The 24825-nt window shown below is 42.7% G+C and overlaps 2 protein-coding genes and 1 long non-coding RNA gene across 7 annotated transcripts in view; 2 read left to right on the forward strand and 1 right to left on the reverse strand.

The window, feature by feature from the left end:
• Positions 1 to 1260, reverse strand: part of LOC116070173 — a 44245-nt gene extending 42985 nt beyond the window's left edge. Inside the window, exon 1 of the long non-coding RNA XR_004110297.1 lies at positions 1224 to 1260. This is a non-coding gene — a long non-coding RNA (uncharacterized LOC116070173). The remainder of the gene's footprint in view (positions 1 to 1223) is intronic.
• A 504-nt stretch (positions 1261 to 1764) lies between these two features.
• Positions 1765 to 9442, forward strand: Cmtr2 (cap methyltransferase 2). Of its 2 annotated transcripts, none has more exons than XM_031341427.1 (2): positions 1765 to 2556; positions 6007 to 9442. In XM_031341427.1, exon 2 carries the CDS (start codon positions 6026 to 6028, stop codon positions 8324 to 8326), a length of 2301 nt encoding a protein of 766 aa, XP_031197287.1. In that variant the 5' UTR covers positions 1765 to 2556; positions 6007 to 6025; the 3' UTR covers positions 8327 to 9442. The 2 variants fall into 2 exon arrangements, with proteins under 2 accessions (XP_031197287.1, XP_031197286.1); XM_031341426.1 differs by having other exon boundaries at positions 1765 to 2262.
• Positions 9443 to 14734: 5292 nt separating this feature from the next.
• The window catches only part of Hydin (HYDIN axonemal central pair apparatus protein), a 421354-nt gene continuing 411263 nt past the window's right edge, over positions 14735 to 24825 (forward strand). For all 4 annotated transcript variants that reach the window (XM_031341421.1, XM_031341424.1, XM_031341423.1 and 1 more), the window contains exon 1: positions 14735 to 14962. In XM_031341421.1, coding sequence (XP_031197281.1) covers positions 14839 to 14962 — 124 coding nt within the window. In that variant the 5' untranslated portion in view covers positions 14735 to 14838. The remainder of the gene's footprint in view (positions 14963 to 24825) is intronic.

Here is a 24825-nt window from a genome sequence, read left to right on the forward strand (position 1 = left end):
ATTCTTAGGCCCATAACTTTTCTTCCTAGTCAGCACAGGTCTAAAGCTTTAATTTTTCCTTTCAGTTTTATGGTCACTGTTTGTGCAGTGACTGTTTTACTCAGGGAAGCCTCCCTACATCCTTTCTGTTTGGAATATTCCTGACAGTATTAATAAACACAGTAATTTCATTTAATAGATTACAAATCTCTCACATACTACTTGGTTCCACAAAGGAACAATATTCATATATTGACATTTTTAAACTAATATTTATTATCAAGAAAGTGGCATCTTGTAGGTCACCCATGGTCTAGTGGATGGTCCTATGCATATACGATCTAATTGGAATCAGTGAGCTATAAAAACGAAAGTAAAGAAGATTGTATGAAATCGGGAGGGGGAAATTGGAAGAGGACGAGGGTGATCAAAATATATTGTAGATATATATGAAAGTTTCAAAGAATAAATTAAATTAAAAATAATCGTATTTAAAAAGCAACAGATTCTCTCCAATGGCTAAGATGAAAAGACAATAGTGAAAAGTTGCATTATGGGTAGGAATATGAAACGATGGAATACTTCAGAAATCTGGGGAAGACTTAGGAAGTTACACAACGGCTGCAATGATTCTCTCTCTCCCCTTGGCGGTGATGCTGTTAAGTAGCTGACCTACTGGATGACCCAGTTCCTCCACACCTAAGTCACTTACACAAGAATAATGAGAGCATATGCTTACAACAATATATTAGACAGTTCACAAACAGGTTCATTCATAATATCACCAGTCTAGAAACTAAACAGTCATCCTTCAGTCGAAGAACTGATTAAAGTCAACCCACAGAATGACAAACCATTTGTAATATGAATTATAAAGACATAAAACAATATGAATGAATGCATTTTAAATAATAAATTGAACAGGAAGAGGCTGGGATAAAAGAATCAAACTGTAATGACTGAATTATGTGAAATTCTAGACTAGACCATCTAAACTAGGGTAAAGGAAATACATTGGTAGCTGCTTCTTGAGGGTGGAAGACTAGGAAGGAATTTAAGGGAACATTTCTAAAATATTCAGTAGATACTTGCCTGCTCCAGAAGAGGGAATTCATGCCTCGTATTGTAAACAGGGCCAAAATCCATAACTAACAAAATTGTAGGCTCTAAGGGAGAGTCCACTGATTTTTTTTCCCCTAAATGGTCAAGTCGCCAAACAGCCTTCTGAATATTTATTCTTATACCTGTGGATCGGTGCTCTTCCCAGTCTTCCGAAAAGCTCCTATTGAAGTGGGTGGTAGTTAATACAGACTCGTCTCTGTTCAAAGTTCTGAGAAGTAACTGAGCACTCAGCCGTAGACGGGGCCATCTATATAACACCTGCTCCCCCAAGGCTCAGAGAACTTTGCTGGAAGGGGGGTGAAAAGAGCGGAAGAACTGGAGGATGAGGGAAGTGCTGTTACGCTTATGAGCTCATGGCAGCTGTGGCTACCCACAGCTGGGGAGGTGGAGACAGGTGGATACCTGTGATTAGCTGGACAGTCTGGCCTAACTAGGAAGTCCCAAGCCTGAGAGACCCTCCTCTGGTAGCCCTGGCTGACCTGGAACTCTATGTAGACCAGGATGACTTCGAACTCAGAGATCTGCTTCCCTCTGGGTCATGAGAGCTGGGCTCAAAGGCTTTTGGCACTACACTACGTGTTTTGTTTTGTTTTTTCTTGGCTTAATATGTAAACACACTAAGTGATGATACTTTCGTTTCTTTAATTTGGTTTTGAACTCAAGTTATCCATTGAGCTTCAATTTTAATGCAGTCTCTCCTAGAAACTAGCATCTATCTATCCAGGGTAAACCTTCGGGTTCCAAAGCCCATCCCGTTGCCATGGCGACCCGCAGAGACGGACGCGTTTCTCAGCACCAGAGCTCAGCTCTTGAAGTTGCCAACCTCCGTAGTGACGTCGGCGCCTGTGATGCCAGGCCTCCCGGAAGGCGCGTGCGCAGTGTGGTTGTAAGAGTCTTGCAGCCGGCGGAGGCGTGGCCTGGAGGAGGCTCTGGCTCCAGTTGCGCGTGCGCGGGTCCGGGCGGTCTTCCAGACGCTCCCTCCTCTTTGTCCGCAACGCGGTTGCCAAGTACGTAGAGAAGACGCCACCCCCGGAAGCTGTTCCCGGGAGCGGAAGTGGCAGGTGGCTCGCTAGAGTGAAGACCGCGTGTGCAGAGCTACTCTGCTCCAGCTCGAGCGGCTCTGGTGGGCGTGGGCTGAAGGAATGCGGACCCGGCCTCTCCGTGAGTGACAGTCCCGGGACGGTTCGCTGCGGCAAGGGGCGGGGCTGCTCGAATGAGTGTCTGAGACGAGGCTGTCCGGGGACCCGGTGTGAGCACTGCACATGCCCCAATGTTTTTATTTCCTAGGAAAAGTTGGCGGGAACAGTGCTAACACTCCCCGATGCTCACTTAGACCTGACAGATGTTAAGAACTTAGCGACTTTGGTGTTGGACTTACAAATGTTACAATCGTTTCTTTGTGGCTTTGGACTGGAAGCTTCCTGCCTTCCTCCTGGAGCCTGCAAAATGATACAGGTGATACTGATCAACCTCACAAATGCCGCTCCATGGAGTGCTTAATGAAAGGCACCGAGGTTCACACACTGGGAAATCTGCACATGCACTTTGGAGACGACATGCATTTAATTGAAAAAAATTTTTTTTTGTTTTTTGTTTTTTAAGTCGTTCATTGAAGTGCTGGGGTGAAATTGAAATGCATTATTTTGTTCAGAGCTTCGTCTTTTGGGTAAAGTGTAATAGTCGTCCATTTATCCAGTTAATGTTAGTGTGCTTCGATGCCCACTAGCCACTGTTGGAACCTTTTGGGGGAACATGTAAGTAAGCAAAACAAAGGTTCCTGTCCTGCAAGTGTGCAGAGCTTACATTCTAGTTTGAGGAAGTTGAGAAAGACAAATCACAAACAGAACACGGGGGAAAAATAAGTGATAAATGTGAATGCCATGGAAGAAAGTGAGGTAAGGGACATTGGGAGCCCAGCTTCACAGAGTAAATTGCCTTTGAGCAAATACTAGGAGGAGGAGTTGAGGGAATTAACTATACAGATACTTGGGGAAGTCAAGCCCAGGTAGAGATTGCCTCTTAGTACCTGGCAAAGTGTTTCAACATGCAATATACCTGCTCTTCAGTGAACAGCAGGCTTGTATGACTGCAGTGAAATGTATAAGGGGGTGGCAATGTTAAGAATTAGTTGGCAGTAAAGCTCAAGTACGGTCAGGAACATTGGAGTGTTTGAACCCCTTTAGTTGTTTGTAAGTGAAGGTAATTGCTTAATTTCAGCAAGATTTCACAGCTTAACCACAGTCACTAATTAGTATGTGAACTTAATGACTAAAAGTAGACTTTTTTCCCAAAATAGAATGTATTTGAGGTCTAAATGTAGCTGCAATTCCCAGTAAGCACAGTGTGATTCAGGACAGATGAGCTCATTGTAGTAAATTTTCTGTTTGCTCTTACATAGGATTTTTGTGCATGCAGAAATACCTACCCTGTTTCTGTCTTCCCTTAGAAGCTTTTCTTAATACAGTTTCTAACTGTTAGGTGATGTAGCTGTTTGTGACAGTTAATCTCTACTCACACGGGACTTGTAGGTAGTTGTGGCAAACAAGATGATTAAAAAAGGTACCCACTGCTTTAAGGAGCTCACCGACGTGTATACCAGATGAACACAGGATGGAAAGGTTTGGTAAAAGGACAGGACTCAGACCAATGTCATGGAGTCACAGGTGTGGTCATAGCTAACCTTTATTTCTCAGTTTATATTTCCTTTGAGTTCATCCTGCTCAGCGTGCAAAGAAACGTGCCCGACTCGTGATTTTAACCTTGAATGTCTGCTTTTTGTGGGATGGGGATTTAGTTGACAGTTTTTTTTATGTCTAACAAATTTTATGTCTAACCATTTGTTGGATGAATTGACTATGACATCATTGCAGAGCATGAACTGAAAACTTAAGCATGCCTCAATTCACCATAGGGTGACGTATGACACTCAGGATTCCACTTGGTGGAATTAAAGCTTTCCAACAATGCCATCTTTCGTTTTCTTAGCCTAGACATCCAAGACAGATGCGTCTGGTTTCCTAGGCAGTTAGGGGTTTTGTTGTTGTTGCTCTTGCTGTTAGGGTTTTTGTTCTGTTTACATTTATTACGTGAGTGTATGCGTGTGGCCATACTTGCAGGAGTCCATTCTTTTTCTTGCACCACATGGGTTTGCAGGATTGAACTCAGATCGTCAGAGACTTGGCAGCAATCTTCTGTACCTGCTGAACCATCTTGTCAGCCCATCAGCCAGCACTGCAGTCTAGGATGCAGAGTGACTGCAGTTGTATTTGCTACAGACTTTTCTTTCAGTTTTAAATTTTGTTTTTGACATCTGTTACTGTCTTAGTCAGGGTTTCTATTCCTGCACAAACATCATGACCATGAAGCAAGTTGGGGAGGAAAGGGTTTATTTGGCTTACTTCCACATGGCTGTTCATCACCAAAGGAAGTCAGGACTGGAACTCAAGCAGGTCAGGAAGCAGGAGCTGATGCAGAGGCCATGGAGGGATGTTCCTTATTGGCTTGCTTCCCCTGCCTTGCTCAGCCTGCTCTCTTATAGAACCCAAGACTTCCAGCCCAGGGATGGCACCACCCACAAGGGGCCCTACCCCCTTGATCACTAATTGAGAAAATGCCCCACAGCTGGATCTCATGGAGGCACTTCCCCAACTGAAGCTCCCTTCTCTGTGATAACTCCAGCCTGTGTCAAGTTGACACAAAAAACCAGCCAGTACATTTACGTTTTAGTGATTGGAGAAATAATTAGATGTTACAGGATAGGTATGGACTGTCTAACAAAGCATATGGGAGGCAGGAACCTGAGAGAGATAACCAGGGAAACCGTTGGACAATTTTAGCATCATCAAGAGGGCCAGTGATCTAAGTACAAATTAGTTTACAAACAGTGTAAAATACGCATTGGGTTAGCTTTACATTGCTTTGACAAAACACCTACGTTGAGCAATGTATTAGGAGAAGGGTTTATTCTGGCTTACGGTTTCAGAAGTTTCAGTTGGCTTGTGGTTGTTGGCCCTGTGGTGAGGCAGGGCATGGTGGAGAGTGCATGCAGGAAAAGGGCTGTTCACCTCATGGCAGCCAGGGAAGGACAGAAAGGGCAGGAGTCCAAATAGCTACTCAGTAACCTAACTTCCTTCCAATAGGCTCTGCCTCTTAAAGGTTCCCCTCCTTCAAGTAGCACCATGAACTGGGAGGCAAACTTTTCTCTCAAGGGTCTTTGGGCAGCATTTCAGATCCAAACTCTAGCTATGAATGGGTGATGGTTTACCTTGATGATTGGTACCTCCAAGGTACCCGCCTCAGTGAAATGTCATCAACAGCGTATAAAGCAACCTTTGTAAGTGGGTAAGTTGCTGGCAACAGAGAGGCTTGGCCGGGCCAGGCTCAGATGCTCAGACATCCTCCAGCCAGGAAGGTGGGTTACAAAGAGAATTACAAGTGCCAGAGGAGTTTGATTTGCGGTCACATTCAAGGATGAAGCATAAGCATGTACATATGTTTACAGTATGTGTGTTGTGTCTAATCTGAGGACAGAGAGCTTTGGGGAGGAGCCAGGTGAGTTGCTATGGCAAAAGCTGCTGTTCTCTGCTAAATATTCTGTTATGTACCTCCTCTTGAAAAATAATTTGAAAGACCAGTATTTTAAAATAAGAAAAAAATTGAACCCCAGAATAAAAAGTATATTTTCCAGGACATTGATTAAACTGTAAGGAGCAGAGCTGGAATTTATGCTGAGGACTGATGGATGTCTAGGCCTCTCCCCTTTATTCCGTGTCTCTTTGCTTTGTAACTGTGCTGACATCAGCCTTTGTATTGTACTGGATTTGTTGCAGTGTGATCAGGTTTGCTCCAGCGCTGTTTCACTCACTGTAAAGGTGACTCATGTAACCTTCCGTTTTGTCTTCCCAGATTTTAACTTGGTTTGAAAATGAGCAAGCGCAGAAAGCTTCCAACTCAGCAGCTAGCTTGTTCAGAGACCTTCAGCCCAGACATTCTCAATGATGTGTCTGAGCTCTTTGCCAAGAACTTTTCCTACTGTAAGCCACTCGACCATGAGTGGCAGTTACCAGCTCCCACGGAGAGCTTCGCCTGTGATCACACTGAGTTCAGGGCTTTCCTTGACTTGAAGAACTCCCTAAACGAAGTGAAAAACCTCCTGAGCGATAAGAAGCTGGATGAGTGGCACAGGCACACTGCCTTCACCAACAAGGCAGGCAAAGTCATCTCTCATGTCAAAAAGGCCATGAACGCAGAACTCTGTACTCAGGCCTGGTGCAAATTCCAGGAGATCCTGTGTAGCTTCCCACTTATTCCGAAGGAAGTTTTTCAGAATGGAAGATTGAATTCTCTGCACCTGTGTGAAGCTCCGGGAGCTTTCATAGCGAGCCTCAACCATTACTTAAAATCTCACCGGTTCCCCTGTGAGTGGAGTTGGGTGGCTAATAGCCTGAATCCATACCATGAGGCAAATGACACTCTTCGGATGATTACGGATGACCGGCTGATTGCAAATACCTTGCACTCCTGGTACTTCGGCCCAGATAATACCGGTGATATCATGACCCTGAAGTATCTGACCGGGCTCCAGGATTTCCTGGGCGACATGGCTCCCGTTCACTTGGTCACTGCAGATGGGAGCTTTGATTGCCAGGGAAACCCAGGGGAACAGGAAGCTTTAGTCTCTCCTTTGCATTATTGCGAAGCTGTCACTGCTCTGACCACCCTTGGAAATGGCGGCTCTTTGGTTCTAAAGATGTTTACATTGTTCGAACATTGTTCTGTGAACCTCATGTACCTGCTGAATTGTTCCTTTGCCCAAGTTCATGTTTTCAAACCTGCTACTAGCAAGGCGGGAAACTCAGAAGTCTATGTGGTATGTCTCTGCTATAAGGGAAGAGAGGCTGTTCATCCCTGGCTATCTAAGATGGTGTTGAACTTTGGCACTGAGATGACCAGGAAGGCGCTCTTTCCCCATCATGTGATCCCAAAATCCTTTCTCGAGCAACACGAAGAGTGTTGTGCCTTCTTTCATAGATACCAGTTAAAGACTATTTCTGAGAACATTCGTCTTTTTGAGAGCATGGGAGCAGGGGAACAAGAGAAACTGAATAATTTAAGGGATTGTGCTGTACAATATTTTATGCAAAAGTTTCAACTGAAGCCTCTTTCTAGAAATCACTGGCTCGTTAAAAAATCCAATATTGGTTGTAGTACGAACACGAAATGGTTTGGACAGAGAAACAAGTATTTTAAAACCTATAATGAACGGAAGATGCTGGAAACCCTTTCATGGAAAGATAAAGTAGCCAAAGGATACTTCAATAGTTGGGCGGAGGAACACACTGTCTATCATCCTGGGCAGCATTCCCTCCTGGAAGGGACTGCTTCCAGTCTTGAGTACCACTCATGGCATACCTTAGAAGGAAAGAAGCTGTCGAAGGTAAAGTGTTCTCCTTTCTGTGATGGTGAAATTTTAAAGACTCTTAATGAAGCCATTGAGAAATCTTTAGAAGCTTTGAGTATGGATTCCAAGGTCAGTCCCAAGCAGCAATACCACTGTTGTCACATATTTTCAGAAGAATCGATATTATCTGAGTTGTTGAGCCTTACCAAGTACCTTCAGGATGAGCAGGGCCTTGAACCCAGCAACCCAATCAAGTGCCTGTTTGTGGGTTCACCGACTGACTGTGATCTCCAAATGCATGCGCCACTGGAAGTCCAGCTTCTGGAATCCGTTGAACTCACAACCTTCAGCTGTTCCTTGCTTCATGATGGTGACCCAAGATACCAGCGTTTGTTTTTGGATTGCCTGCTGCACTCACTGAAGCAGCTTCACACAGGCGATGTCATGATTTTGCCCATCCTTTCTTGCTTCACAAGATTTATGGCTGGCTTGACCTTTGTCCTCCACAGCTGTTTCAGATTCATCACATTCTCTTGTCCCACATCCTCGGAGCCCCGCAGGACCTGTGCCGTCCTGCTGTGCATTGGTTATCAGAACCTTCCAGATGCAGTTTTCCAGTTTCTGCAGAATGTGAATGACCTCTTGAGCACTCTGCTCCATCCCAGCGCCCCTCAGCAGGTTTTACAGTTTGTGCCAATGGAGGTGCTCCTTCAGGGGACACTGCTTGACTTTTTGTGGGATTTGAATGCTGCCATTGCTAAAAGGCATTTGCATTTGATTATTCAAGGAGAGAGAGACAAAGTCATCAGCAGCCTTGAGTTATAAAATTGAACACCGCTTTGATGGCATGCCATTTTGTGACTTACAGTTTCTGATTTCATCTTACCTGCCCTATTTATTTAAAATTTTCATTTTGGAGAAATGCCAATGTGTATATTAAAGAACATTAATTATGGAACGTTGTAGCTTGTTCTGAACTGAAGGATATATGACTCATGGGTACAAAGTTTTTGTGGTAGGAGCCATGCACTGATGGTATTCAGCCCCTAATCATGTGGCGTCTGTATGTGCTCAGGGTGACTACACGCTTGCATCTGCAGTTGAGCCAGTCTTATCTGCTGCAGATTGTGTGCCTTCAGTCAGACGTTTTCCCCCAACCGATTCCTCTCTTGGGCTAATGCTTTAATGCCCATTAGAGGTTATTCATGATAGGAGGTGAGGAACTCTCTGGCATCACTGTTTACCTGGAAGTACTTGACATGTCTGTGGATTTCAGGGATCTTTATACCCGATTCCATGATAATGTGCCATTCATTGCCTTTAGGTCCGTGGCTCAGTTTTTTTTTTTTTTTTTTTTATGACTTTTGCTAGCTGTAACTATCAAGCTAGTAAGAAAGAACAGCTTTAAGCCAAAACCAAAGGTCATTTTTGTACAGTGAAAAATTGTGTCTGGTACTCCTGTGTCATGAAAAGCTTCCTTCAGCAATGTTGGCATTTCTGATGTCCTAGGAAAATGATTTTAAGGCTTAGTGTATCCTTAGTTTCCTGTAGGTTACACCGGAATGTGATGGTCACGGTGAACCTTGAGTGTAACACTTCCAGAATGATGGCTAAACAAACTTTTAATCTTTATTTTTGTTTTTAGTATGAAAATAGCACTTTACTAAGATTATCCATGAGATAGATATTTTATCAATTTCATTTGATTTCATCGAGTAATATATATTTAATATATTGATTTTTTTTCTAGCAGTGTGTTAATTTGTCACTACTTTGAAGTTTTATAAGGTACATAATTAGATCTAATATAAATTTTTAGGAATTTTCTGTTACTTAAAAAAATAGAAGTATTCTGTCATGTATCTAGTTAATAAATAAATTTTTCATGCTCTGCTATTTCTGAGTTCCATTACAACTCACAAATAAAGTCTTTAGCAGGTATGTTTTGTGTTTGTTTCATTAAAAGATAATTTTAATGGAAGTTAAAAAATGTAAGTTGGAAACTTCCAAAGGAAGGTTGACTGGGAGTTAACGTCTCATTTCCTTTCATTTGCAGTCATAAATATTTATTCCTTCAATGTTATATTTATGGGAAATCTTCAGGAGAGAATTTGTACATTTCGTGGGCTGGGGTAGGGGAACATGGCCTGGTGGTGGAAGTCTGAGGTGGTTTCTTTCTGAAGGATCTTCATCTCCTCCTAGTGACTTGATGTGGGGATTTCTGGCTGGTTGCAGCCTACCAGGAGAGAAGCTACTCTTGGGAACAGACTTGCTGCCTTGTTAGTAATAACGGGTTTATTTAACCCATTTAATTAGGATATGGTTGGAAGTTTGAGTTTAGGACTGAGTAAAACTTGCTCTTCTATTTGTGTGTGTGTGTGTGTGTGTGTGTGTGTGTGTGTACATACATACATGCATGTTAGTATATGCATATACCTTGAGGTCCTGGAGGCCAGAAGAGTGTAGACCCCCTGGAGCTGGAGTTGCAGGCAGTTGTGAGCCACTCGCCACTCGATGTGGGTTCTGGGAACTACCTACCAGCCCTCTGCAAGAACAGCAAGTGCTCTTAGCTTCTGGGTCCCTAAAACTTTCTGAGACCATCAAAAATTGAATTTTTCAAAATACAATATATTGTATTGCAATATAAAACATGCTTTGAACATGCTTAAATAGTCATATATAATTTTTAGCATGATATGGGGGTTGGGGAGGGGGTTGAAGGAGACTGTCTTCCATAGGCTCTGGCATTGAGCACTTGATTCCCAGGTAGTGGTGCTGTCTGGGGAGGTCTAGAAGATTTGGCCTTACTGGAAAAAAGGTCCTCACGGAGGAGTAGGCGTTCTGGTTACAGAAATGTGCCATTTCCAATTTGCTCGCTGCTTTTTGCTTGCCATAGGTATGAGCTCTCAGCTTGAGGCTCTACCCCATGCTTGCTCTCAGCTTCCCTGCTCGGATGGTGATGAACCTTTACCCTTCTGGGATTGTAAGCTCAAACAAACATGCTCTGACAGTCATCTTTCAGTGGTGGTTGGGTGGGAGAGAGAGATAGCTCTCTCGATGAAGTTCTACCTGACCTGGCTTGATTCTCAGAATCCATGTTAAAAGGTGGGTGTGTGGTATGTGTGTTTAATCCTTGCATTGGGGAGGTAGAATTGGTGCATTGCTGGGGCCTGCTGGCCAGTCAGCATAGCCTATTGAGTGAGCTCCCGAGCCAGTGAGAAACTCCATTTCAAAAAGAACGAGGTGGAGAGCTCCTGAGAAATGACACTTGAATTTGTCTGCCCTGCATAAGCACCAGTGTGTACACATATTGTGTATTGATTTTTTTCCTATATAGTTAATTCAAAGACTCAATTATTTGATACTAGACTTCCCTTGCCTATTTCAACTGGTCACAACTGTAGAAATAATTATTAAAAATTTCAGTATTGAGATTTAGAGTTAAGTGTGGTGTCTGTTATACTGAATCCAGACATGTGGGATGGCAAGGCAGAAGGACTACCAAAGATTTGAGGACAGCCTCGGCTTCAGAGAGAGCCACTATCTTAATGAAGCAAACCCAAACTATTTCAACATCAAACAGAAAAGAAATTTCTACTGGGATAGTAATAATTTTTTAAAAGAGCCCCGATGCTTCATATAGATAACTCAGGTTATGTATTAATAATTTTGTTTTAAGATGTATTTCTAGGGCTGGAGAGATGGCTCAGATGTTAAGAGGACTGACTGTTCTTCCCAGAGGTCCTGAGTTCAATTCCCAGCAACCACATGGTGGCTCACAACCAACTGTAATGAAATCCAATTCCCCCTTCTGGTGTGTCTGAAGACAGCTACAGTGTACTCAAAATAAATAAACTATCTTTAAAAAAAGATATGATAAAAGTAACGTATGAAATGAATTTGCATTTTGAACCTCTAATGTGTGTTTTTCATCCTCTTGTTGTTAAGCCTCCTTAACAATTATTTTATTTTGAGCTGATACTGAAAGAGAAAATTGCACTACCATGATTTACTGGTGTGGCCACAGGCATATGAGGATGCAGGTGTTCTTTATTAGAAAGTCTGCAAGCTGTATGTGAAGGCCAGCATGGTAAATGTTTCATTGTACTCAACTGCCAATGTTAAAGTCCACTGCTGTTCACTCACAGATTGTACAGTCATAGACTGTATTCCTATGATGTTCCTGTAATTTTCTTGAGGTCTTGATCATTGTCTTTACGTAGAGACTATTAAAAGACAAATGAAGTGTAATACATGATTCATTTATGCAAGTGCAAAGCTGTTATTGGATACCTAATATTTAATATTCAATATTACAGCAATATTTTTAGTTCATGGCTTACATTTCCTGAAATTTCAGGCAAACAGTTTATTGTCATCATGGTTGTATTCTAAAGGTTGTCTAGGGACTTTTGGACAAGTATATATTGGTTACATTTTAGTTAATTAAAAGTATTACTCTTGATGCTTAAGTGGTTCATTTTAAATCATTTCACTCTTACTCTTCCTAAAGGACATATTTGTTTTTACTCTACGTATGTGAGTGTTGACCTGCATGCATATATGTGTGTGTACCATGTGCATGACTGATACCCATGAAGGCCAGAGGAAGGTGTCAAATCTCCTAGAACAGGAGTTAGGGAAGGTTGTTAGCCTCTGTGTGAGGTGCTAGGAACTGAACCCAGGTCCTCTGCAAGAGTAGCTAATCTCATCAGTCCCTACACATTTTTGATGTCCAAATGGTCCAGTTTTGATTTGGGACTGTAAACAAAGCCTTCTCTACTTTCAAAACAAAATACAAAGTATTATTAACTCTGCAAATTCCATTGTGATAGGAGACAGACTTTTATCTGACTTCACACTGCATTTGTTGCAGTGTGGGGGCGGGGCTTTTGGGGGAGGGACTGAAATACTTAGGAAAACTGTCCTTGGGGTTTGGTGGATGGCTCACTTTGCATTGCTTTAATTTGATCTTCAGAACTCACTTAAGATGCCTGTCCCAGAGTGCTTGTAATCCCAGCACTGGAGAGGAGAAGATGCCAAGATCCTTGGGGCCCACTAGCCAGTCCGGTCTACTTGGGGAGAACTAGATTAATGAGAGACCTTGCCTCAGTGTTCCTGAGGATGGCACCCAAAGGTATGCCCTTCTCACAGCCCTACCCTCAACATGAATAATGTGTATTTCAAACTCCCTCACAGGGCCAGTGGTTAAGAGTGCTTATTCTCAGCATCCACAGAACAGCTTACAACCTGTAACTCCAGTTGCCAGAGATCTGACATCCTCTTCTGACATATGAGTACCAGGCATGCACATGGTGTACATATATCCACACAAACAAAACATCCATATATAAAATTAAGAATATTTTTATATATAGTTGGAAAGTGAGGAGCAAGCACTCTTATCACTGAGCTGTCTCCGCTGTCTCCTGTCCCATGTATTTTTTTTTTTTTTAGAAGGCAGGGTCTTCCTACATTGCCTAAGTTTTCCTTGAACTCTGGATCTTCTTGCCTCAGGCTCCTGAGTAGCTGGGATGATAGGCTGGGAGACCAAGCGCAATCCTGATAACATCTTTAGGTCATGGTGGCTAGTCTTTGCTACGTCAAAACTTGACAGATGGCAGCTCCTTAAGTAAGTGTTGAAAGGGAATCTGGGATGGCTAAGGGATGTTTTTCATTCTGCTACTCTGAAATCCATTTGTCTATCTCACACTTTGCATGGACATGTTGCCCATGTGTGATTTTATTTTTAAACATTGAATTTGTCTTTTTGAAAATACTGAGAAATACAGAGCTTGCAAATGTTGGCATATTTAATTTCACAGTATCAAAATTTCCATTTTCAAACAATCACCACTGATCTCATCAGATGTGTTTGGGGATGGCAAACAGTAGTTTTCTAAAATTCTCATTTTCACCCAACAAATGCCAATACTTTCTTTGAAATGACAGCTTACTTTATCCATTTTTTTGAGAAAATGTCTGTGAAGCACTCAAGTCTGTCCTGTGAAAATATGTAACTTGAGACTGAGGAGATGGTCAGTTAATAAAGAGCTTGCTGTAGTGCGTGTGCATGTGCTTGCACACACACACACACACACACACACACACACACACACACAGAGCCATCTAGAGTCAAGACTTAATAAAGGTGGAGATGGGGGTATTGTGAGAACTTCATAATTTTTAAAAACTTCATCGAGGACATTTTAAGTAAAAATGTCCCCACCATGAGTTTGCACTAAGACATCAGCTGTTTTGCCTACTCTAGCTTTCACAACAAAAGTTTGTCCATTAACTCATGAAAGATAAAATAAAATCTAATGTCTTGTGTTAATGTGAAAACATACAGACTTTCACTTTTTTTGGGGGGGGGAAGAGGGTGTTGAGACAGGGTTTCTCTGTGTAGTCTTGGCTGTCCTAGAACTCACTCTGGAGATCAGGCTGGCCTCGAACTCAGAAATCTGCTTGCCTCTGCCTCCCAAGTGCTGGGATTAAAGGCATGTGCCACCACCACCTGGCTTCACTTGATTTTTTTTTTAAATATAGTTTTCATCTTAATAAAAGCACCGCGGCCATCCAGCACCACTTAGTTATTTCATAAGCAGCATTGACATTTTTTAAAAATAAGTTTACAAGTTTCTGTGTGATGTTTCCAAATCAGTGTCATATATTGTCTTAGGGTTTTTATTGCTGCAACAAAACCACAAAAAGCAGGTGAGGAAGGAAAGGGTTTAATTTGGCTCACACTTGGAGGAAGTCAGGACAGGAAGTGAAGTGGGGCAGGAACCTGGAGGCAGGAACCTGGAGGCAGGAACCTGGAGGCAGGAGCTGATGCAGAGACCATGGTATGATCAAAAAGCAAGTTTGGAAGGAAGCTTGACTGTATGCTTTTGCTTCTCCCGGGTTCCTCTCACAACAGTGCTCTAATACCTTATGTGGTAGAGAAGGAGGAGGGGGAGGAGAGGGGGAAGGGGACAGGCCGGGAAGGGGGAGGGGAGGAGAAGGGGAAGGGGAGGAGAAGGTCTGTGTATTCGGAGCTCGAGGTTATTTTATGATCACACTCATGTTCTTGTCCCAACGCAGTGGTAGTTTGGGCCAAGCATGGCTGCCTGCCTCTTCTTGAGGTGTGGAAGGGTTAACTGTTTTTCTTCCCACCAAGTGTGTGTTCCGTACTGTCCTAGAGGAACCTTTCACTTCTGCTTCTCTGGGGCATTTTTAAATAGGGGAGATGAGGAGAGTGGGGTCCCTGCCCTTCCTATAGCAGCTGTGCCTCTCCTCCCCACAGCCATGTTGTTTGTGAAGCCTGAGGGAGGAGGCATGAAGTCTGTAACTACATGCTTAGCCTCTATTGGTTTGTTACGGTTATTCACGACTCCTCCTCACCAGCACTCAGTGTCCCCAAGGACCGACCAACCTGGACTCCATGCCTCCCTGTCCCCTGTCTCTCCTCAGATTTAGGTGAGTTGGTCTTTATTCCAAAAAAAGTTGTTAACTTATAGTTTGTTTATTTATTTTTCATTGTGATGGAAGGATGCCATTGTTCTTAGCGGTTCTCTAATGAATTCAGAGACTGGGACGAGCACCCCCTTTATCTTCAATGTCTTTGCTGCTGATCAGCTGGGATCTGATCAGTATCCCCACCCTCAATCAAGACTGTGTGTGTTAGAGCTAAACATCCTTGTGGTCACACTACTGGGCATTTGAAAACAGAACCTGGTAATGATTCAACAAGAGCCTATGTCAGGTTTGAACAGAGTATACTCTGAATAAAAATCAACTGTTAAAGATCATCTTGGTGATGGGAGAGTGACAACCACATAAATAAATACCTGTGTGGACTTGATGTCCTTCATTCAGTCCAAGGTAATGTATACACACACACACACACACACACACACACACACACGCACACACACATATATATGTATAATATATATACACACATATACATATATATACATATATATCAGATATAATATATTATGATAATATATGATAGTATATAACATATAATATATAATAATATATATAATATAGTTTTAATTCAGATATTATTCAATTAAATAATATTGACATTAAACTATATAATTAAATATTATATTTGATATGTTTTGATATTGAATATTATTTAAAATTCAAATATATTATTTAAATATATATATTTAAAATGTTTAGATCATAAGTGGTATTTGAGCATGGGCTATACATGAAAGGGCTGTTATTTTGTTAGCTATTACAATGATAGTTTAGGGCTTTTTGCTTTTTTAGAGACACATTCTCATATATTTGGGGTTGTTATGGTTTGAGTATAAAATGCCCTCCCTATGCACTTAACTACTTGAAAAATGAGGATCAGGAAACCCAAAAAGTAGTTAGGGCTCCCCAGATGGCTCGTCGTGCCGTGAAAGACTGTTTCTGCTTTCAGTATCCCTTTCCTCTTGCCAATTAAAAACATCCATACTAAGGAATTAGAACGCTGAGGGTACAGCTCAGTAGGTAGAACACTTGCCTAGCATACACGTAGTTAATGCACTCCCGTGCTAAACCCTTGGCTCTCAGCTGATGGCGCTGCCTGGCAAAGTTCTAGAAACTTCAGGAGGTGAGGCTTAGCTAGAGAAAGTTCGTGTGTGGTGCTCTGCCCTCGGGGGTGTCTCGTCTCCAGCCCTTTGCTGTTCCTCTGCCTGCCTCACTCTTGTTGCTATGATGTTCTGCCTGAGACTAGGGGGAGAAGCTGTGGGCTAAACCCTGCGTCAGCAAAACAAATCTTCTCCTTACATTGTTTTACCAGGATCCATCTAATCACAGGTATGCAAAGCTAAGAAAGGGTGTATTTTAAAATACTCAAATACAAAAAGGTGAAGAGAGATACATATGTTTTTTTTGTTGAACATCTCCTGCCTGGTATCACTATATGAAGAAATGGACAGATATATTCTCATTTCCTGTCTGCCAGATAGGTGGAATCTAATAAATACTGTTTCACTTACACTGAATTGTAACAGAATTGAGGCAAGGATTTTGATGTTTGCACCTCATTAAACGTCATTCCTTTTCAGACTGCTTTGGTGGTGGTGTTGGTGGGGGTGGGGGTGGAGATCCAAATACACAGAGAGAGCCAAAGTGACATGACCAGGAAAGGATCACTGAAAATGTACAGAGCAATGTAGATTACAGACATGCCACCATATCTAATAACAGATATACACCATAGAAACCCTGGTCGTCTGAAGGTCTTGCTTGCTACTCTTCTGCATAAACAATCAGGAGACTCTGTAATATCCTGTTCACCAAGCAGCGGAATGACAAGCAGCCTTATGTCTACAGGAGCAGTGAATCATTGTCCTGATTGTTTTGATGAGCATCCAGGAGTGACAGGTTAATAATAAATCCCAGCTTGTACCAGGAAGGTGTCTAAGGAGGTGAGGTGGCTTAATTTACATCTTGGGAAGGTACTGGAAATTTAATAATCTTCCTGCCTCATATATCAAACTAATACTCCAGAGGCTGAAAAGCAAAACACTTTAAATTGATAATCTGAAAAGCAATAAAACCCCATCTCAGGTCACAGATAAATTGAGTTTCTGGTGGTCTTGATAGACCCTTAGAGTGTGTGATTTGCCTACATTCTAGAGCAATTCATGACCACTGGGAGCTGGGGCTGCCACACTGGGCAAGTTGAGAATGCCTTTCCAATTGCCAACCTTCCCAGAAGGGCAGTGACTGCTCTCTGCTTAAGTCTACTCAGTGAATTATTTTACCTTCATGGTCAATTGCAAGTTGATATGGACCTAAGACATGATTTTGAGATGTAGTTCTAAGTGGCTGTTTTCAACTGAGGGTTAACTATCCATTCTGCTGTTGTAGTACATGTTCTTTTTCTTCCTTTGAGATAGGGTCCTGTTAAGTAGCATAGACTGCTCTCCGACTCCCTGTGTAGCTAAGAATGACTTTGAGCTTCTGATCCTCCTGTGGACCACCACACCCAATTTATGCAGTGCTGAGGATTGAACCCGGGACTTCATGTATGCTAGGCAAGTGTTCTACCTACTGAGCTATACCCTCAGCGTTCTAATTCCTTAGTATGGATGTTTTTAACTTGCAAGAGGAAAGGGATACTGAAAGCAGAAGCAGTTTTTCACAGCACGACGAGCCATCTGGGGAGCCCAAACAGTTTTTTTTTGGGTTTCCTGTTCCTCACTTTTCAAGTAGTTAAGCCGTGGTGTATACTAACTTTATCAATTTGGAAAGCTTTCTTTTTATTGATACACTCATGGGAAATGCCACCATCCCCCAACTACAGGGTGGGTTGTGGTGGTTTCACAGGAAGGGAAGTAGAGTGATCTGAATCCACAGTGTGCTTCCTGATGTTAGTAGCTCTGCTTGCAGTGACATAATTACACACAGTAATTAGACAGTAGCTAGCATGTGATGGCTGATCATCTTGCGAGTGCTGCTGATAATTTCAGCCGGGTCCTTTGTGATGCTTAATGACCTTAGATTGTTGACGTTAAAGCCTTCCGCTCCTGCTGGTTGCCTCCAGCTCCTAACTCTTAAGTCACAACGGTAAGGTGGGGCTCACATTTTGTCCGGTCTTCAGAAATGCTCTGATCTGCACTGAAGAACCTTCAGCTAACAACTAGACCATAACCCAACTCAGAAATAAGGAAATGCCTGTCACCCCCAACTGCTCCTGGGGTGCTCATCTGTCTTGGTCAGAAATGCAAGTGGGGGCAGGAAAAAAAGGCTTTAGAGCAAAATCTCCCTACCTTCTTCTGTAATTCACTTGGCAGACATCCATGGAGTGCTCTGTGCCTGTGTTGGGCACTGCCTTAGTGCTGCAATGTAGAGACCACAGAAGCATGGAGGCAGTGCTCTAAGCCAGATCCTGTAGATGCTATGACCAGTCCCTGTGGGCTCTGCCACTTAACAGTACCCCATGGAGGTTAGCTTCCTGTTCTGAAGATAGTAAGCTAAGGTCACAGGCTTGGCAGAGCTGGCTGTGTCTCTTCCTGGAAGGTCTAAGGAAAGACTGCCTTTTTTTTTTTTTTTTAAAGACTTAAGTCATAATCTGGGTTTCTTGCCTCACAGCCCCTTTGCTATCATGTCTGTCCTTGCTTCTGTAACTTCTCAGTAACTGCCAGCCTCTCTTAAAAAGATGATTAAATTCAGCTCACTTTAAAATCCTTAACCAAATTTGCAAAGACCTGTTTTCTACCTAACTCACAGCATCCAGGAACGAGGATGTGGTCATTTTAGGTGGTTGCTAGTCACAGATTTGGCCTGTGAACTATTCGGTTGCTCTCTCCCTGACTACTGTCAAATACCTTAATCTTCTTGAACCTCAACCTTCTTAACTGCAAAATGGAGTAAATGCTACCCATGGTGCTAACTGGTACACGTAGGGGGGGTTCAGTGAATGGGAACTTCTGTGACGAAAGCCCGTGGCCTCAGTCCTTTGAGGACTTCCAAGTCTAGTGGATAAGATGGACAGGCAAACAGAGAACCATGCGTCCAAGTGAAGGACTGTGATGAGCACCATGTTTGTCTCAGGCCACAAGAACCTCCAAGAATGAGAAGGTGTATTAGTCAAGATTCTTTCAAGGAACAGAACTTATAGAATGAACTTCTCTTGATACATATGGAAAGGGGATTTATTAGAGTGGTTTACAGACTGTGGTCCAGCTAGTTCAACAATGGATGTCTACCAACGAAAAGTCCAAGAATCCAGTAGTTGTTCAGTCTACAAAGTTGGATCTCAGCTGGTGTTCAGTATCAGAAGAATTCAGAGTAGGTTTTAACGTCAGTGAAGAAATGGACTTGATAGCCAGAGCAAGAGCAAGTAGGTAAAGAGAGAGCAAGCTTCCTTTTTCCATGTTCTTTATAAAGGTAGCCTTGCAGAAAGCATGGCCTAGATTAAAAGTGGATCTTCCTACCACAAAAGATCTGGATTAAAGGTGGATCTTCCACTTCAACTGATCTAATTAAGAAAAAAATTCCTTCACAGGTATGCTCAGCCACTTGGGTTTTAGTTAATTCCAGATGTCAGGTTGGCAATCAAGAATCATAGTAGGCAAAGTAAAGGTTTCCTGAAGCTACTGTAGCCAAGAAATGTCAGGTACTAGAAGGTCATATTTTAATGTTGCTGAGAATTCACGGAAGAATTAAAAAGGCATTTCCTAATCTTGAAATACTGTTTAATTTTCTTGGCCTTAGAGCATATGTAATTTAACAAGTTAGCACTTAGTGCATTTGTTGAATTGGAAATGATCAGGTGGATATTTGGACAAAATTGGAAGTTCCTGTCCCTCCTTCCTCTTCTTCCTCCTCTTCCTCTCCCTCCTCCTTCTCTTCCTCCTCTCCTGATTCTCACAGCCTCCCATCTCAGGGAAGAAACAGAGCCCATTTGGTTATAAACATTCCAAGCCATTCATTAGATTGTGTTTATAGGTGACCAGGGGTGGGGAGGAAAAGATTTATTTGACTTATACTTCCACATCACTGGTCATTATCAGAGGAAGTCAAGACAGGAACGCACACAGGACAGGAACCTGGAGGCAGGGGCTGATGCAGAGGCCATGGAGGGATGTTCCTTACTGGCTTGGTTCCCCTGGCTTGCTCAGCTTGCTTTCTTATAAAACCCAAGACTGCCAGCCCAGGGATAGTACCGCCCACAAGGGGCCCGCCCACCTTAATCACTAATCGAGAAAATGTCCTACAGCTGAATCTCATTGAGACATTTCCCCAACTGAAGCTCCTTTCTCTATGATAACTCCAGCCTGTGTCAAGTTGACACACAGAACCAGCCATTAGAGTAGCTGAGCCCTGACACTGTGAAAAGACAGGAGAGGCCATTAGTCAAGGTGTAGCTGATGGCCCAGAACTGACAGGGTCATACAAAGAAGTTGAAGTTTGGTACCATGAAGAAAGCCTATGAGAGGCTATTGGTGAAAGTGCAGTCCAGTTGTAGGAGATCCCAGAATTTTGGAGATGCAAGTACCTAGGGGTGACCACCAAGAACAGTAGCAGCAGCAGTAGCAGCAGCAGAGTGGCTCCTACCCATGTTTAGAAGACTTTGCTGTATGTGCCACAGAAGGCAGAGCTGGAGAGGTGACCCAAGACCTTCAGAGGAGCCCAGAAGATCATGAGTTGATCCTGATATTGGAAACTGGGTTATTTACACTGTTGGAGTTTGGTTTTGCTTTGACTGTGCCTGGCTCTTCCCTCTTGAAGTAAGAATTTAATTTATTTAATTTATTTTTATTTTACTAGAGCCCACAGTTGAGAAACTTTGAATTTTAAGAGATTGGCTATTTCAAAGGGACTAAATTTTAATGTGTTTGAATTTGTATAGACCATGGGAATTTAAAGTTATGTATGATTCTAATATGAGATCTTGGGGTTGAATTAAAAAGGAAGGGTTGTGGTTTAATAGTGATGTGTTTGTGTGTCAAATTGGTAAGGGGTCAGTTGTCCTGGCTGGTCTTGTGTCAGCTTGACACAAACTGGAATTATTTGAAAGGAAGTAACCTCAACTGAGAAAATGCCTCCATAAGATCTAGCCGTAAGGCATTTGCTTAATTAGTAATTGATGGGGGAGGGCCCAGTTACTTGTGGATGGTTCCATCCCTGGGCTGGTGGTCCTGGGTTCTATAAGAAGCAGGCTGAACAAATCATGGGGAGCAAGTCAGTAAGTGGCATCCCTCATGGCCTCTGCATCAGCTCCTGCCTCTAGGTTCATATTCTGTTTGAGTTCCTGTCCTGACTTCCTCTGATGATAAATAGCAATATGGGAATTGTAAGCCAAATAAACTCTTTCCTTCCTAATTTGCTTTTTAAAAGTGAATTTAGATATTTTCTACATACTGATGATACTGACATTTATTTCCAAAGGTTGTATTATTCTTATTTTTGTGTATAAGGTGTTTTGCTTATGTGCCCATGAAGGTGAGAAGAGTGCACTGGACGCCCTGGAATTGACATTATGCTAGCTGTGAGCTGCCAAGTGGCTCCTCTGTAGGAGCAGTAAATGCTCTTAGTTGCTGAGCCATTGGTCTACCCTGTTTTCTATCACTACTGTAACAAATGACTACAGACTTAGTGACTGAAGACAATGCTAACTGTGATCTCACATTTCTTTAGGTTGCCAGTCTGGCACCTGTGTCACTGGGTTAAAACCAGCTGTCAGCAGGGCAGCATTCCATTGTGGGGTGTCTTAGGGTTTTACTGTTGTGAACAGACACCATGACCAAGACAACTCTTATAAGGACAACGTTTAATTGGGGCCGACTTACAGTTCAGAGGTTCTGTCCATTATCATCAAGGCAGGAACATGGTAGTAGTATCCAGGCAGGCATGGTGCAGGCAGAGCTGAGAGTTCTACATCTTCATCTGAAGGCTGCTAATGGAAGACTGCCTTCCAGGCAGCTGGGGATGAGGGTCTCAAGCTCATGCCCACAGTGACACACTTACTAATAGTACCAGTCCCTGGGCCAAGCATATACAAATCATCACATGAGGGTTCTGGAAGAGACTCTGTCTCATTTTTCCACCTTCTAAAGGTTCCTGTCTTCCCTAGCAGGTAGCCCCACCCTGCTGTCAGCAAACTCTTCTCTCTTACCCTTCTTTTAATTGTAGTAAGAAAGATTCTTCACTTTCAAGGGCCCATATGATCAGACCAGGACCACACAGATAATCCAGGATCACATTTCCACCTCAGAGTCTAGACTCTCCGTCACATCTGCAAAGTCCCTTTTGCCACTTGAAGCAATATATTCATAGTGCTGAGGGCTGGGGCGTGGGCAGCTTTGGAGAACATTAGCATTCCTATCACAGTCACAATCATCACTGTCTAAGTATCTAATTCCTCCCCGTCAGCTCCCCTGAACTCCAGAACTGGGCATTCCACCACCCACATCTCCACTTGGATATTTAACAGACCTCTCCAACATGCATTTGTCTAAGGCTGAGCTTTTGAGCCTCTTTCCCCAAACCTGCTTCTCTCACATCTCCCACCACACCAGGTCATGGAATCTCTGCCCTTTACATGCTCTGGCCCAAACTCCAGGCACTGATTACCATTGGCTCCTCTCTAGGAGGGTTGGGGGAATTTTTTTTTTTTTTCAGCTTCATCAAGTCCTAGTTTTGGAAGATACCCACAACATTATGATTTTTGCAACTCCTTCGCTGCCACCATCTTGCCTTGGTGGCTACCATCTCCTATTTAGATGATCATAGTAGTTTCCTAATGTGTCTCTCTGAGCCTTTAGGCAATCCACTTCATTCTGGACTCAGCACAGTGGCCAGCGAGAACCAATTGAATTAAAGGCTGACTAAGGTCATTTTTCTGAACAAAAGCAGAGGTGATTATTTCCCATATTATTTCCTAATGTTAGAATAAAATAAAAGGCCCAGGAGCTCCTCTCCTATTCTCTCACATTATTATTATTAATTATTATTAATTAGTTAGCAAAGTAACAAGTTTCTTACAGCCCTTTCATACATATTTAGTTTTGGCTGTTTTGGCTGCCCCTCCCCCACCTGCTTCCCATCACTACTTCAATCTCTTTCATTTCCAGTATCCCCCTCTCCTACTCTGATACGATACCCCATCTTTTCTCTTCACCCTGCCCATTTCCCTCAGCCGTAATAGACACCTTACTACTTCACAAATATTCAGGGCTTGTTTGCACCTCAAGATCTTCACACCAGCTCCTTCATCCTGTCTGGAAATCTCCCTCACCCTGCCCCCAAGAAAAATCACATGGATTTCCAAGTACTCGCCTCTCTCCCAAGTGTTTGCTCAAATGTCATCTTCTAGGTGGGATCTGCCCCAAGAGCTTTGAATTAAAATAAACAGCAGTTGCAATGTCCCTTTCCAGTTTTGTTTTTCTTGTATTTTATAATTTAATTATTTGTTGTGTCTGGGTTCACTTCCCACCAGTTACTTAGGAAGTGAACTCCTCAAAGCCTAGGGCTCAACCTGCTGTGTGCACTGCTTATCCTTAGTATCAAGGATGGTTTGCTCTGGAGGCACTCAATGAAAGGAGAACACATATGGAGATATCAGCTCTTTCTAGCATTGCTGAGTGGTTTGTAGATTAGTTATTAGTGCTACTCAGCCTTTTGTCATAATAATCAAAGTGGGCTGGAGAGATGGCTCAATAGTTAAGAGCACTGACTGCTCTTCTGAAGGTGCTGAGTTCAAATCCCAGCAACCACATGATAGCTCACAACCATTCATAATGAGATCTGACACCCTCTTCTGGTGTCTGAAGAGAGCTACAGTGTATTTATATATAATAATTAATACATCTTTTAAAAAATAATCAAAGTAACTGGCATAATTGGCTTGAGGCAAGTTTTGGTTCTCGTGTGTGTGTGTGTGTGGGTGTGAGGTTCAGTTTGTAGTTGCTCAGCCCCTGTGTTTAGATAGAGCTTGATGGTGCCAGGAGCATGTGGAGGAGGGACTCCATCATCTCATTATGGCCAGGAAGCAAGGTGGGGGAGGCTCTTATTCCCTCAAGGACCTCCCCTCCTAGATCTGCTTCCTCCACTAGTTCACACCCACCTCAATCCACGACCTCCTATGATAGTGCCACTGGATTTAGATCAGTCATTCAAAACACGACCTGTGGGACTGTTTTATATTCAAGTTGTACACTCTCTTACATCAAAAGAATTAAGATCAAACTTGAACTTTGGGAGGCCAAAATGAACAATTTAACATTAGCCAGCTCCATTTCAAGATGAGAGGATTCTAGAAATTGCTCCACGGACTTAAGTGTACATGTTTCTACTTGAGAAATGAGATAAGTAGGTAAATTCAGCTGGCTGAGATCTGCCCCACAGTGCCTGCAATGAGGGAAGTCGACATCCAATTTAATCAGTATGCTTGAGTTCTGATTGGGTCATCCCTTGCATCTATCTTGTCTCCCACTAAGAAGTAGGTGGTTGCAAACCAACGGTGTGACCTGGAGCCTGTTCTCTTTTGATCTGGAGCTTGTTCTGTTTTGTTTATCCATTCTTCTTAGAAGCCCATAGCTGAGGATGAAGGGGAAGGGACAAACTTCCACAAGGGAGTTGAAAAACAAGACATTTGAAGCTTCGTTCTTATTTCTCAGAATGAATCAAGTGATCATGAATTTTTAAAGTTCTAAAACTTGATTCCAGGCTTGAGGCAACAAATATAAACAATGAACTTAAAACCTTTTATTATACAAAGAAAGAAGGAAAGAAAAAGGAAGGGGAGGGGAGGGGAAAAGAGAAGGAAGGAAAAGAGGAAGGGAGGGATGTTGCCTCCCGAAGTTTGGGCAGATGGATAG

The sequence above is a fragment of the Mastomys coucha genome, unplaced genomic scaffold (assembly GCF_008632895.1).
Source record: "Mastomys coucha isolate ucsf_1 unplaced genomic scaffold, UCSF_Mcou_1 pScaffold22, whole genome shotgun sequence".
Taxonomy (NCBI): Eukaryota; Metazoa; Chordata; class Mammalia; order Rodentia; family Muridae; genus Mastomys; species Mastomys coucha.